The sequence below is a fragment of the Exophiala bonariae genome (assembly GCF_035927105.1).
Source record: "Exophiala bonariae strain CCFEE 5792 chromosome Unknown scaffold_23, whole genome shotgun sequence".
Taxonomy (NCBI): Eukaryota; Fungi; Ascomycota; class Eurotiomycetes; order Chaetothyriales; family Herpotrichiellaceae; genus Exophiala; species Exophiala bonariae.
Genome location: NW_027042498.1, coordinates 575,793 through 588,987, shown reverse-complemented (window position 1 = coordinate 588,987; position 13,195 = coordinate 575,793). Strand labels below are relative to the sequence as shown.

At 51.3% G+C, this 13,195-nt stretch overlaps 3 protein-coding genes across 3 annotated transcripts; all 3 read right to left on the bottom strand.

The window, feature by feature from the left end:
• Window positions 1-3,098: 3,098 nt before the first annotated feature.
• BTN1 (battenin CLN3 protein) lies at window positions 3,099-4,536 on the bottom strand (the record flags this gene model as incomplete). Its single annotated transcript, XM_064849824.1, has 2 exons — window positions 3,099-4,321; window positions 4,434-4,536. The coding sequence occupies 2 exons, from the start codon at window positions 4,534-4,536 to the stop codon at window positions 3,099-3,101; spliced, it is 1,326 nt and encodes a 441-aa protein (XP_064703579.1).
• Window positions 4,537-5,162: 626 nt separating this feature from the next.
• On the bottom strand, window positions 5,163-7,859 carry LTR84_006262 (uncharacterized protein; the record flags this gene model as incomplete). The annotated part of the gene is made up of 3 exons (XM_064849823.1): window positions 5,163-7,556; window positions 7,604-7,765; window positions 7,833-7,859. 3 exons carry the CDS (start codon window positions 7,857-7,859, stop codon window positions 5,163-5,165), a joined length of 2,583 nt encoding a protein of 860 aa, XP_064703578.1.
• A 1,276-nt stretch (window positions 7,860-9,135) lies between these two features.
• Window positions 9,136-10,714, bottom strand: LTR84_006261 (uncharacterized protein; the record flags this gene model as incomplete). Its single annotated transcript, XM_064849822.1, has 4 exons — window positions 9,136-9,877; window positions 9,930-10,392; window positions 10,445-10,583; window positions 10,637-10,714. The coding sequence occupies 4 exons, from the start codon at window positions 10,712-10,714 to the stop codon at window positions 9,136-9,138; spliced, it is 1,422 nt and encodes a 473-aa protein (XP_064703577.1).
• Between the last annotated feature and the right edge of the window lie 2,481 nt (window positions 10,715-13,195).

The following is a 13,195-nucleotide window of genomic DNA, read 5'->3' as shown; positions in this document are numbered from 1 at the left end:
TGGGCAGAAGAAGGCGGTTAGCAAGCCCATCTGCATGCGTCGGCTCTCAAGCCAATGTTGAGTAGAAATCGGGAATTTGATGGCCAGCAGCGATTCAGGAGGGAAAATGAGACGAGGTGAAGATGTGTGATGTAGTGCAGGCAGAATCTAGATGGGGAAAGGAAAAGGTGTGGATGAGTTAGTAGTATCTGGGGGAAGACACAGCGCAACCCAAAATCCCACAGCCAGGGACAACAGCAAGCAACAGCACCGAGCATGCACAGCAGCAGATGACAAGGTGAAGCATGGGTGTAGCCAGGCACTAAGCTTAGTCCTAACAGCTGGCAGGTCCACTCGGCTTAGGGTAGGGCAATGGCGGTTAGTAGTGCTCCCAGTCGCGGTGGTGTGCCAGTGCCACAGTTCCAGGTGGGAGTTGATCCGGCTGGGCCAGGGCGAGAAAGTAGAACTATTCTCCTCGAAACGGCGTCACACGGCAAAGGGTGGGCTTGCTGGGTGGCTTGCTCAAGACCCAAGGGCCACTCTTGAGCCCCGAATCCTGATCAACATCATGGTAGTTTGGCAGATGGCAGATTGGAGCTGCCAGTTGGCCCTTTTTTTTCGAGAAAGATTGACCTTGGTCTTTCAGTGGTGGGCCCAGGGATCGTGGTACCGAGAGAGCCAGGCATTTGGCCCACATCCGTGTTGGAGAGCAGGCTTCAGCTGGGAAGCCTAAGCCCAAACGCGCCACTTGTCAACCGCCAAAACGCCTATTAGCATACCTAATAGGCAAGGTCCGTGGAGCCCTGTTCGGCCCCCACTCAGTTAAGGTTTAACCTCTCCAAGGGCTTCTCATTAGCTTTCCACCCTGGACGGTGGGCGGCAGATCTAATGACGTCGATCCGCCGAGGATGGGGTTCACCGTTCAGAAAGCCTGGGCCTATTTTGTCGGTGTCGTTTTTTTGTGCTGCTGACTGTCCTATTTTGTGGTGTTGTTGAAAGAGCTTGACGATGGTTCGAGACTTGCGGTGTCCTGATATGATCCATGCTGATGCTGCTGCTGCTGCGGCCGCTGATCTCCCTCTCGCTGCAAACCTGAAAGACGAAGAGGTGGCATGACTCCTCGGCAAGCCACAACAATGCACGCTGACAAACAGGGGTGTGGCCGAGGGCACGTGCATGAAGATTGCTCGGATGTGTTCGACAGATATATCACCATTTCCATTGGCGCACGAAAATGGCTGTCCGGCGACAAACTTGCATGCTTTATTCACTGACGATAGTGTAAACGTACCTTGAAACCCATCTCGATAACGCTGATCGTGTTGAATATGTTGCCATGCCCACATCTGCTCGTTCTGCTGCGGCATCAAGCCTGCTGAATAACCGTGCTGAGGCTGACCCCAATGAAACGGTTGTCCTTCCCTGTCCAGTCTGCTGTCTTCGTTGTAAGGGCGATATTCTGTTGGCCCCGGTCCCCTTGTCCTGTTTTCCGATCTGCTTACTTGATTGGCGACCAAACCATGTTGTCGAGTTTCTTCTTGCCAATGTCGGTACACCTGTCTGTCCATCTCTTCTTTTGTGACCACATGGTTCATAATGACCCCAAGTGGTCCGTCGGACCTCGGGACGACACTAGTCTCAAGGCTCACCGCAAGCTGCTATTGCTGTTTGCATGCTGACCAGATCGTCGAGTCTGTGATAAAGCCCCACTGGTCACTTCGAGTTCGATGCACGTGTTCTGACGGAAGGCTGCGTTTTCACCGCTTTCAGACTTTCCTCACGAGTTCGAGAATAATAATAGTGGCCAAGTCTCGAGGATGTGCTTGACGGCCGAAGATGTCGCGAATGGGAGGTTTCAAGTATGATGGTTAGAAGTCCTTCAAAGATGCAATGCGAATACAAGGTACGAGATAAGCAATGCTTTTGAAGCTCAACAAACCAGCGGAGAAGAAGAGAGGACGCAAAATGAACGGAGACACCAGAAACAACAAATAATGTGCTACTGTAGCAAACCTGTCAGTGCCAGAGGGTTTGACCAGAAGGCACGATTATGTTTTTTTTCCGTTCCGGATCCCAGCGCCTGTCAATCAATAGGGCGCTCAGACCCAGCAAGAGAACACTGCACTGCATGGCATGGATCCAGGATGGAGCCCTTTTTTCTCGAGCATTTCGCATGTCCTCGTGAAGTTGAACCCACAAACAGGCTGTTTCCTGGTGTCTGCAGGGATGCAAACGACCTTTGAAATTCACACTTAAATGTGCTGGAGATCCAGGTACGGGTACCGCCTGAGGCTAAGGGGGTTCCACCGCCACCTATAAGGCTTAGAACAGCGAAATAGCTAGCTCTTTCGGGGCGTAAAGCGACACCCTAAATCAAACGAGCTCATTATTGGGTTTAGGCGAATGCGGGCCCCGAGACCCCTGCCCTGCCAGTGAAGTGCACTACGAAGTACTCGGAAATCCTCGACTCTGGCTTGGTACTAAACCGGCTCATATCCGAAACCATTATGATTGAGCTGGGTGAGCAATAAACTTATATGAGCCCGTCAGAGGAGACTGTAAAATAAAACCTTCCGGTTGTGATCAATTAGTACATAAACACATGGCATGGTCCAGGCAATCACCCACGAGCCTCTCCACAGAGCAATGACACACTGGCATGTCAGGACTCGTGTTCTAATGTTGTCGCATGCAGACCTCAAAGGTACGGGGCACCCGTGTCTTGTTCGTGCCTTGCCCCAAATTGCACTCGGGGCTCTCAGCCAGTCTGTAGATGGTGCCGGCAAGCTGCAGGCTGCAGGCTGCGCCAAAGGGCTTGTCCCTCAAGATACCAACTCGTAATAATGATTCATGCCGCCCTTTGTTGATCCTGAACCTGTCAGGGACTTGGGCCAAAATGGATAACTCAGGAGTAACCGGCTCGACGGTCCTTGGTGCTGCACGAGGATGGGTCCGACTAAACCACAGCATTACGACCACTTGTACCCATACTGCTGCACTTCAAAGGAGCATTAAAACTTATCGATTGCACGGGAAGGCCTCCTGATTGGTAGATGGCTACGTCTGTTCAATATATCGAACCATGAAGCCTGACTGCCAATGACTACCCCAGAGGTCTCTCACAGCTTCTTACAATAATCTCGACCATGTCTGACTTGCCAATTGCACAGCCAGACCTCAAAAGCCATGCTAATAAATCCTGCAATGCAGATACCGCCCGAATCGCTTACGGTTGTCGCAGAAAGGGAAAATTCTCGCTCCTCTTTCGGCACCGTATCGCGGATTTCCGCAAATGTGTTGACATATACCAGTCCACCCAGAAGTCCCTCCCAAAAGATGATGGCGAATACGATGTACACGCTGGGGATGAAATCGTACAGCGCGTGGACCGTCAGCACGACCAGATTCAGTACTTGCAGGAAAGATGGTAGGTACAGATTGTGGATTCGCAGAAACGGAGTGGATGACCGTGAGATGAAGACTCCAGCCTGATAGATCGCGTTGTACGTTGGATAAAACGCCCTGAAGTGTTTGAACGGTGTCTGTTGAAGCGGGAAGAGCAATGTCGGGGAAACGCCCTGGTTGATTGTGTACTCCGCAATGTACACCAATAAAAGAGGTAACATGAAGGGGAAGAACAGGGCCCTTGCCCTGATCAAGTTTTGCTCGAATTTGGTCCAGGCAGAAACCTGCTTGTCGTAGGGAGCATAGCCTTCGCCGAGTGAGGCACTTTCTGCCAGCAGACCTTGTCTCTGTTCACTCTCGGCTCCGCCAACATCGTCGGTGTCGCTCTCACCAGAATGGATTTGCTTGTATTCGGCATGTGACCAGAGCGGCTCCAGCGGCAGGATGAGGAAGAAGCTCACCAACATAAACACCGGCAACCCCGCCGAGGCCAGTATAGTTGCCTTGACACTCAGCCCGAAAGACGTCGTCGCCAGAGCATACGCGCCCGCCCCGATCAGGCCAGCACCCCCCGTCCCACTTCCCCAGGCCGCAAGGGAGAACGGCCCGTAGTAGTGGACCAAACCCACGAAGCTCAGCTCCCCACCCCCGCTGCTCAACGACGCGAGTATCACACCCGCCATCTTGGTCGATATTGTTCCTCCTTCCAAATAACTCGGCGTCAATGCGATCAGCAACATTCCCGCCACGGACAGGGCGACGAAGATCAAGATTCGGACAGGGTAAGGAACGGCATGGATGAAGTAGGGCGCCAGCAACTTTAGGAGGAAAGATGGTATCACGTCGGCGAGGAGAACGACGCCTTTGGGGATGTTGGGCCCCACGAGGTCCAGCGCCGCAGTGAGGATGATAACGTAGAGGACATTGTTGATCAGGCCTATTTACATCACATGAGCAACCGCAGGCAGTAACAGTAGTGCTGAAATCGAGAAGCAGATCCTTGGGACAAGACTCTCGCTGACAATCAACTCAGTGACAACCCTACTCACCGAAAAGCCAGAAAGCAATACAGACTCGGGGGTCCGCGCCTTTAAATGATTGCTTCAGACGCTCACGAAACACGGGCCACGAGGAGGATGGCGATCCTGGCATTGGAAGCAACATGGCTAGGCGAAGTGAAGAGTCGACTTCGAAAAGATGCTGGCATAACCAGCAATCGTTCTAGTCGTTGAGTTTGGGCCGATGTTCACAATCATTGCTAGAGGAAGATGTCACGGAGCACAGGTCAAGTGGTACAGGCAACGAGACATGAAGAGTCCATGACATTGAGGGAGATAAGGCTTCGGCTAAGTTGCCCGTCCACTGCGCCACTATTATCATACCGGTATCGCACCAGGCGGGCAAGGCTGTCGACCAGTGGAGACAGATCGCACTGGGGTTAACGATGATACGAATCCCGATTAAACGTGAGCAAGGAATTGCGCATCTCACGTCTCTAACACCATTAATGCAGCGCTCGCATGTGCTGGGGAAAGAAGGCAGGGCACATCTTGGCACATGGTTTGAAGACAAGTCATTTGGTTGATATGAGATCGATTCTGTGGCTTTCCCAAGACGGTTTGATACCCAAGGGGGCTATAGTTCATCTTGGAAGAGCTGACGCTGCACAGTAAAGCATGATTTCTTTCAATGCGACAAAAATTGGGAGGACCATATGAGTCCTTTTAACCCGCTAACGCAGTACAGGAGAAGTGGACAAGCATCCATCAGTCGGAATGTCATCTCTCGCTCACTCGAACGCTCTCCTTCTCACCTCCACGTCCACCAGTGCCAGGCGGCAATAGGACGTCAGGAAGTTTTATTCCTACACCACCCTTCGGGCCTGTCTCTTTCTCCTTCTTGGGTGGCTGAGGGTTGTTTCCTCGACCACCACCCTCACTGGTCTTTTCTTCATTTTCCCGCAACTCGACTTCGAGACGTCTTAATTTCTCTCCGCGCATGATCTTGTTGATCTCTTCGGCGTCAAGAGTCTCGAACTCGAGTAAAGCGTCCTTCAGAGCCTCAAGCTCCTTCCGTTTTTCTTTGACAATCTTATCCGCACGCTGTCTTCCGGCCTCGATAATGTCCCGTACTTCACGCTCGATCTCCTGCTTTGTTTCACTCGACAAATTATTGTAGTCACTGGCAAGATCCACGTTTCCAAGTTTGGCTGAGTAGCCGCATTGGGTGACAAGGTGGTAAGCGGTCTGAGTGGCCGATTGGACATCGCTTTGAATACCGCTCGTGACCTTGTTAGGTCCATATATCAATTCCTCAGCTGCCCGGCCACCCATAGACACATCAATCTGGGCAAGGAATTGGTCGTAGCTCATGCTGACCGCATCCATTTCAGGCAAAAAGTGTGTAACTCCAAGAGCACGACCTCTGGGAATAATAGTCATCTTGTATAACTGATTACTGCTGGGCGTAAAAAGGTTGACTAGTGCATGGCCAGCCTCGTGATAGGCAGTCATGACCTTGTCCTTCTCCCGTATGAGGCGAGATTTTGCCTCAGCACCCATCATAATCTTATCCTTGGCCCATTCGAAGTTTGTGGCGTTGACCTTCTTGTACTTCATGCGGGATGCGTGAACAGCGGCTTGATTCACAAGATTTTCGAGGTCGGCACCGGACATGCCACTTGTGGCCCGGGCAAGATTAGTTGCATCGACATCAGCGGCAACAGGTACGTTTTTCATATGATGCTTCAAGATTTCGATGCGGCCTCGTACGTCAGGCAAGGGAACATTGACGTGTCGATCGAACCGACCAGGTCTGGTGAGGGCTTTGTCCAGTGATTCGGGGTAGTTGGTGGCGGCAATCAGGATAACTCCAGTGCTAGGACTGAAACCATCCAGCTCGGTCAACAACTGGTTGAGTGTTTGTTTGGCGTAGGCAGGGTCGCGAGCGTTGCGTTTGCCTCCAACAGCATCCAACTCATCAATAAAGATAATAGCCGGTGCCTTGGTTCGTGCTTGGGAGAACAAATCCCGTACACGTTTGGCACCAACACCCACGTAAAGCTCATCGAATTCGGATCCAGACATGTAGAAAACAGGTACTCCTGCTTCACCAGCGACAGCGCGGGCAAGCATGGTCTTTCCAGTACCCGGGGGACCAACCAACAGTACACCTTTAGGAAGTTTTCCGCCAAGTTGGTTGAATTTCTCAGGGTTGATGAGAAATTCGACCAGCTCCTGGAGTTCCTCCTTGGCTTCGTCACAACCGTGGACATCATTGAATCGAACAGTCTGATGCTGTGGCTGAACTTCATTATTTTGTCCAACACGAGTACGAAAGCTTCCAGTAAACTCGACGACCATAGTGAGAACGACCAGTAGGAAATAGCCTGCAAGAGCGACCCAGACGATTGTCTTGAACCATTTCAAGATCGTCGCACCCCAGGATTCTTCAACGACCACGTAGAGGGGTGCTTCCTTGGCCCCTGTTCCGGGCTTAGTTCCAGGTGTGACCATGCCGCCGCCATAGTTCTGCCCGGCTACTGCTTGACCCACGGCTTGTAATCTTTCAGGACTCAACCCGGTAGATACAGAGGTTGAACCGGGCATTCCGGGTGCGGGCACTGAACCTGTCATTTGCAGAGCCTTGAGGTAAGAGGCATCTGCAGCTGGACTGGAAGCATAACGACCGGTCTGGTATCTTTCGATGACAATCTTTGGCATATTAGCCCGAAGAAGGGCAGAGTAAAATGCAGTTTGAGCAGTGGCGCTGGTAGGGTTGTTGTTTGCGGTTCGTTCGGTATGGGCGAGCATGTTCTGGTTCTCAAGCTTGGTGGTATGGGAGAAATTGCGATGCTGCGCCCTGATGTTCAATCCACCATTCCGAGGAGGCCCCAGGAAGAAGTTTGTCCTTACGGGCTGGTTCCAGACATTCCTTGTAGTTGTCGTCGATAGCCCTCTCGTTGAATTTCTGATTGCCACATTTTGTGCGCCAACGCTTGATAATGCCCTTCTGAGAGATGCGAGGTGGTTTTGGGAATGAAATACATTTGGGCGAACGCCGCTAGACATCCAGAGGGGTGAGTATGATGTAGATATCAGCGGCTGGTTGGATTGGAGTTTGGCAATAGGAACGGAGGTCAAAAAGTCAGGTAGACTGGCTCCGGAGGATCCCTGACTGATGTTAGAACCCGGAATATCTTCAAATGAGGATAACATACATGTACTTGGCTATATTGACGACTGCCAGGTTGTAGAGCGGTGCCGATAGTATCTCCTTCAGCCCGCAGGCGCGCCAGGCGATGGCGACGTAAAGTCTTGAGTGGAGAGGTCAAAATAGAAGGCAGCGTAGTATACATATCGGGTCCTAAAGCAGACAGACTCTAGTAGATTACAGTTAGCGAGCGAAATAAAAACAGGAGAGGCAGTAAGAGAGGCGGTGGAAATTACTGGTAGCTGAGTCTGGAGGAAGGCCATCTTGACGGGCAGCAGGCGGCAGCGCCGCGAGTGAGTGGAAGAGGAATCAATCAAGCAAGGAAAGGAGTGTCGAGGAATAACTAAGAGAACAAGGAAAGATGAAGGAGATACGGTTGCCTCGCCACGCGGCAACTGAAGATGAAGAAGATAGTTGATGGGCTGATGAGACCAAGTGCGATGTCAATGGTGGTGGTGAGTCGAGTTTAGCAGAATTGGCGGGATGACGGCTTGAGGGCACAAGGTGGTCACCCATATGGAGGTCGCTTCTTCCAGTGCCGATGGAGGGTTCTAGTGACCTGGATACAATCCTGGGGGGCAATAATGGTCAAGCCTAAATTCCTCCTCCGGGCGCCCAAGACTTCTTCCGGGTATGGGTCACTCAGAATTCGTCCACCCGACTTTCGCCTTCGTTTGCCACTTGAAATCAGAGCCTCACGTGGTCTGCACATCTCCAGGAAACTTAGTCATCATTGCAAGGCTGTGCGCGCTAACCTAGTCTCTGCACTTGTCACGCAACTCATTCCTCATTCTGTGCACCCAGCTTAAATATTCTTCCTGGTCTTCTATACAAGTTGTACTACTGAAAAAGTGTGCTTCAACACATGGTTCCCAGACTTAGTCTCTGAATGACCTAACCCAGCTCGTGCGCAGCTCGGACCGTGGCATGGGCTTGCATCATGCCAATGGACCACCCTGATAGCCTGCAGCCTTGCAACTGTGAACCTTCGCCTTCGGGCTCAATGCTAGATGCTTTGGCCCCCCGTATTCACTATGTGGCAAGCCAGTGCCTGGCTCGAATGAGACTCCACATCTCTTTACAGATATCATAAAGCTGAATCGCGACGAATCCTGACTGAAACCAGGGCAAGGCCATCGATAGTCGTTTGAGCACACGACGGTAACCCTAACCCATAAAAAATTTACTCCATCCACTTAGTTTTCTTCTCCGTTGTCGGCACGGCCGCAAGATTATCATTCCAATTCATAACTTGGCGATTTGAAGTCCCTGAGTGCCTTCTACTAAATGCCTGGGTATTGTCCTTGTTAGGGCCAAACTGATCTTTTCAACGACATCCTCATTTCTGGAAGCGAGAACACTGCGTGCCTGAAACTCTCTAAAACCCAAGCCGATTTTCACTCGGACGGAGACAATGATGTTATGATATGCTTATAGAACGGGCATGGAAATTACCAAATACTAGGTCCTGGGGAATTTCATTCTCTACAAGTACATGGGACGAGCAGCACGGCATTCTCCAATATGAATATAACACTGTCAAGTCTCCGAGAATGTCAACTTTGGAGATGCTAACGGAGAAATAACTGGTGGGCTCTGCGCACCAGCCCGAGACGTCCCAGGAGATAGCAAGGGTGACTTCCTTTCGCTATCCACTGCACTCTGCGTTGGTGTTCTTGGAGGCGTAGTAGGCGACAGCTCACTGGGAACATCACTACCAGCAGGTGTCGATGCTGAGAATGCAGGGTGATGTTCATAGATGAAGGTGCTTCCTGGCAGTTCCTGTGGCACGGGAGGCTTGCTGGATACTGCCACTGGTCGCCCTTTAGTCACGTCGTATGCTGGTGGTGGTATCACGGAGGGAATGGGCGGCCAGGCGGCTGATGGTATCCCAGCGGACTGATTACCCGAATTTGGGCTGTCCAGCTCGTGTGCTGTCGGTGCTCGAGACATTTGGAGGGTCGGTTCCACTGGTGGGTATGTGGTGGAAGCTGACTCTTTTGCCATTCTCTTGGCTTTGCGTCTCCTCGTATACCAGATCACCCCGATGATGATAAGTACAGCATTCACGCCCATCACACTAATGCCGATTTTGCCTCCAGTAGGGATGTCCTTGCCTCCCTTGGACGGTGAGACCACAGCATATTTCTGTGCAAATACGTGGTCTGTAATCACACTCAGTCCTGCTACCGTGGGCGTTGACGCTGGTATGTATTTGGTGACTGGATCTGAATAACAAGGCGTCTCGGCTCCGATGGCCGTATAGTATATCTGGTAACCGCTGGTAAGAAGTTAGTCCTCCCAACATCAAATAAAGGCATAGATTAACTCACAGTGGACAGCAGGCTCCTGCCGTGGTGAAATGATCTTGAGGACATTGGGTGAGCACCGCATCCACATCAGAATCGTATGGACAGCAATCCTGCCGGCCTTCTGAACAACCAATGACTGGGTACTGGGTGACCATTCCTGCTGCATCAGACGCCAGCGCAAAATAAGGGACAGTACAGCTCCCTGTCATCAGTGGTCGGCCTGCAAACTGGGCGGTGAGTTTCTTCGTGGTCTGAGATGGTGGAGTTTCCAGCACGACATCTCCAGTGATTGTGGACACGCTTTGGGACAACGAAGTACTGGTCGCTGTCCTTGAGGTCGCTGTGTTCGAGAAGGGCGGTCTCGTGGCTTGCTCGGCACTGGCACTGGCAAGGGCGCTTGAAAGGCCAGCAGGCGAACAGCCAACGAAGTCCGGTGCCGTTCGATTGACCGCCTCGCACTCTTGCTGGTTAAATTGAATCGCAACTGAAGTTGTCAGCCTTTCTTTGTGTCATGAGTCCATTTGCTTGCCACTCACTGGCTTGTTCCTCAGAGGAACATGATTGATACAGACAGCATGACAAGGCACTGACATATGCTGTAGACGAACAGAGGCAGGCGATGTCGATCACCGCGCATGATAACTGCGCAGCTGTCGAATTACCCAAGCATCCTTGCTGCAAAGCTGTCAGTCACAACGCCTTTCGACCGCGATCTTTGTTTGGCATACCGCACAAGAAGGTATATCCTGCACACGAATGGCCTCCGCCAGGCGCAAACAGATGATGGCGAAGAAAGCAAGCTTCATGGTGAGAGCTTGAAGCACACTCGATGAACGTAGAAGATCCCGACGACGTTGTTGGATGCACACATCACACTGATGTTTGAGTATATGGGATTGAGTTGTGATTGCCAGATTGTTCCGTTCCCGGCACAACTGCAAACAAAAGATACATACCTGATGTAGTCATGGCAACATTTCGAAACAATGGGATTGCGTGATTGGAATGTAGACATTCCAACCCGGTTCGATGAAGCAGCAACTTGATATTATCAAAGCAGCTAAAAGTTTCATAGGTACTGTGACAGGCTTGAACGCTCAACCAAAACGTGTACAGGGTGGAAGGCCACCACCAAGCCATAGCTTTGACTTCAAAATGATGTTACAGACAGGGTTTGTCATACTGCGCAGGGAAGGCGAGTTAGGCCTTGAGTACCTCCCATCTCAACGAGCCGAACCCCAAACATTGTCTTCCTCTACTAAACTTCCATATCTTCCCGGACCGTTGTGGCTTGAAGACTCACCTCCGTCACTGTCGCTTTCTTCGTTATCGCTAACCGCGTGCTCTGGTGGTGGATGTTTGGCCGGGACCTGAGCTGGATCGAAGCCCTCGCGAATCTCCTCACCCGCTTGAGCACCCTCGTCAATACTGTAAGTCCGGACGAAATGTTTCTGTTCTGTACGGTTCCAAGTGTCTCCGCCCTCTTTCCTAGCTCGTACACGTTCTGCTTCTTCAGCCTCGGTATCTTCTACAACGAGATCAACGAGTTGACTGCGATCAGAGTGTCTAGAAGCCGCCGATTGGTCGCGGTTCTGTGCGAGCTTTGATTCAATTGCTCCTCTTGGTTGTCTCTCTGATGATCCTTCTGATGGAGATGTACTTCTAGCCTTGCCCTTTTGTATGCTTTGGCGAATCTCAGTCCGCCGGCGGCTTTTGTTGTCTCGGGTAGGTTGAAACAGGTTACGGTTGGCGGACGTTGTAAGAAGACCAGGTGTGCGATGCATCCAGTCTTCGCGACGAGCCTGGTGGGCTGTGATAACGGGATACTACAGGAATTGGCTGCATTAGCAAACGTGTATGCAGAGGTCGCAGGTCAGAATACTCACATTCCAGTCACCAAACTCCAACGCCCGGGCGTTGGTATATAACCGTTCATCTTCTGCGTCAATGCCTATTTCCCAGTCAGGGTCTGCTGCTCGGTAATCACCGGCTTTCCCCCTGGCTTCGGGTGCAGGACCGGTGGTGGTTGCAGCCCCAGAAAGTAAGGGTGTACGACTGTTGCTCTGCTGAGGTTTCTGTATCCAGTATTTACCCTTTCCGCCTCTTTCGTATCGCATGCCTGCCATCATCCTTGCTACACGAGAGTCAGAGTCTTCATGAGCGATAACATTGTCACCGGAATCGAAGGTACGATAATCATATTGTTTGCCTCGAAAGGTCTCTTTGGTATCTTCGATCAAGTCACGAAGCCCAAACGCATCCCTCAAGGCGTACTTAACAGGCATGCGGGCGGCTGAGATGGTGACATCAGCATAATCGTGCCATGAAAACGCATACCAATGCGACATGGCAAATATGGGCATCTCAAAGCAGATCAAGGCATCTTGAATGGCAGCAGCCAGGTTGTCGGCCGAGTAACCTGGTACGTTGCTTGGAATAGCACCCAGAAACTGAAGGATTGAGAGGAAAAAGCCTTGCCAGTAAGAGGCAAAGATGATAAGCTTGATGCACAAAAATTTGGGCATGGGACGAAAAGGTTTCAGGTCTTCATGCATGCAGACCCAGAACATCGCGAGCGAGTATAAACTCAAAGTCACGCTGGCGTTGTATAGGATGCCAACCCATAGATAACCCGAGGTCAAACCAATATAACCTTCTTGATAGGTGTTCGTGAGCTTCAGGATGATGGTTGCGACGGAGAGAATTGGTTTGAGATAAGCATATTGCAAGATACCTCTTTTGATGGCCAGAAAGCTATGAGGGTCAGAGATATCCACCTTTGCCAGGTAGAGGTTCAAGGGCCACGGGTGTGAGACTGGTGGCCTGCCATGCATCATAATGATTAAGGAACGCTCGCCGCCGAGGAAATTGACAAGCAGCTGTAAGAAGGTGTAGATGGTGAAGGCTTCGTAAATGTCCCGCAAGGGATCCAGATAGAAGGCAGCCTTTAGGGAGACAATCGAGGTCCAGGAAGAAGCAGAGTATATGGGGACCATGAGAAGAATTCGAATGACATATCGCTGGAGCAGGGGCTTTCTGTAGTTCTTAGACTGTAACCAAATTGACCTGTTGGTCTGTTAGTCTGTAGTTTGTAAGTTGTAGGAGACCTCGTACAGAAAGGATATGAGAGTGGCGGCGAGTGAGGCGACACCGGTTAGGATGATGGTCACGGTGGTGAGCCTATTGCCCGTTCCACCAGTACTGTTGGTGAATTCGGTGGCCATGTTGGTAACGAAAGAGAGGGCTCGTGTGCGGTCGCTACCCGAAATTGATAACAAGTCTTGCGC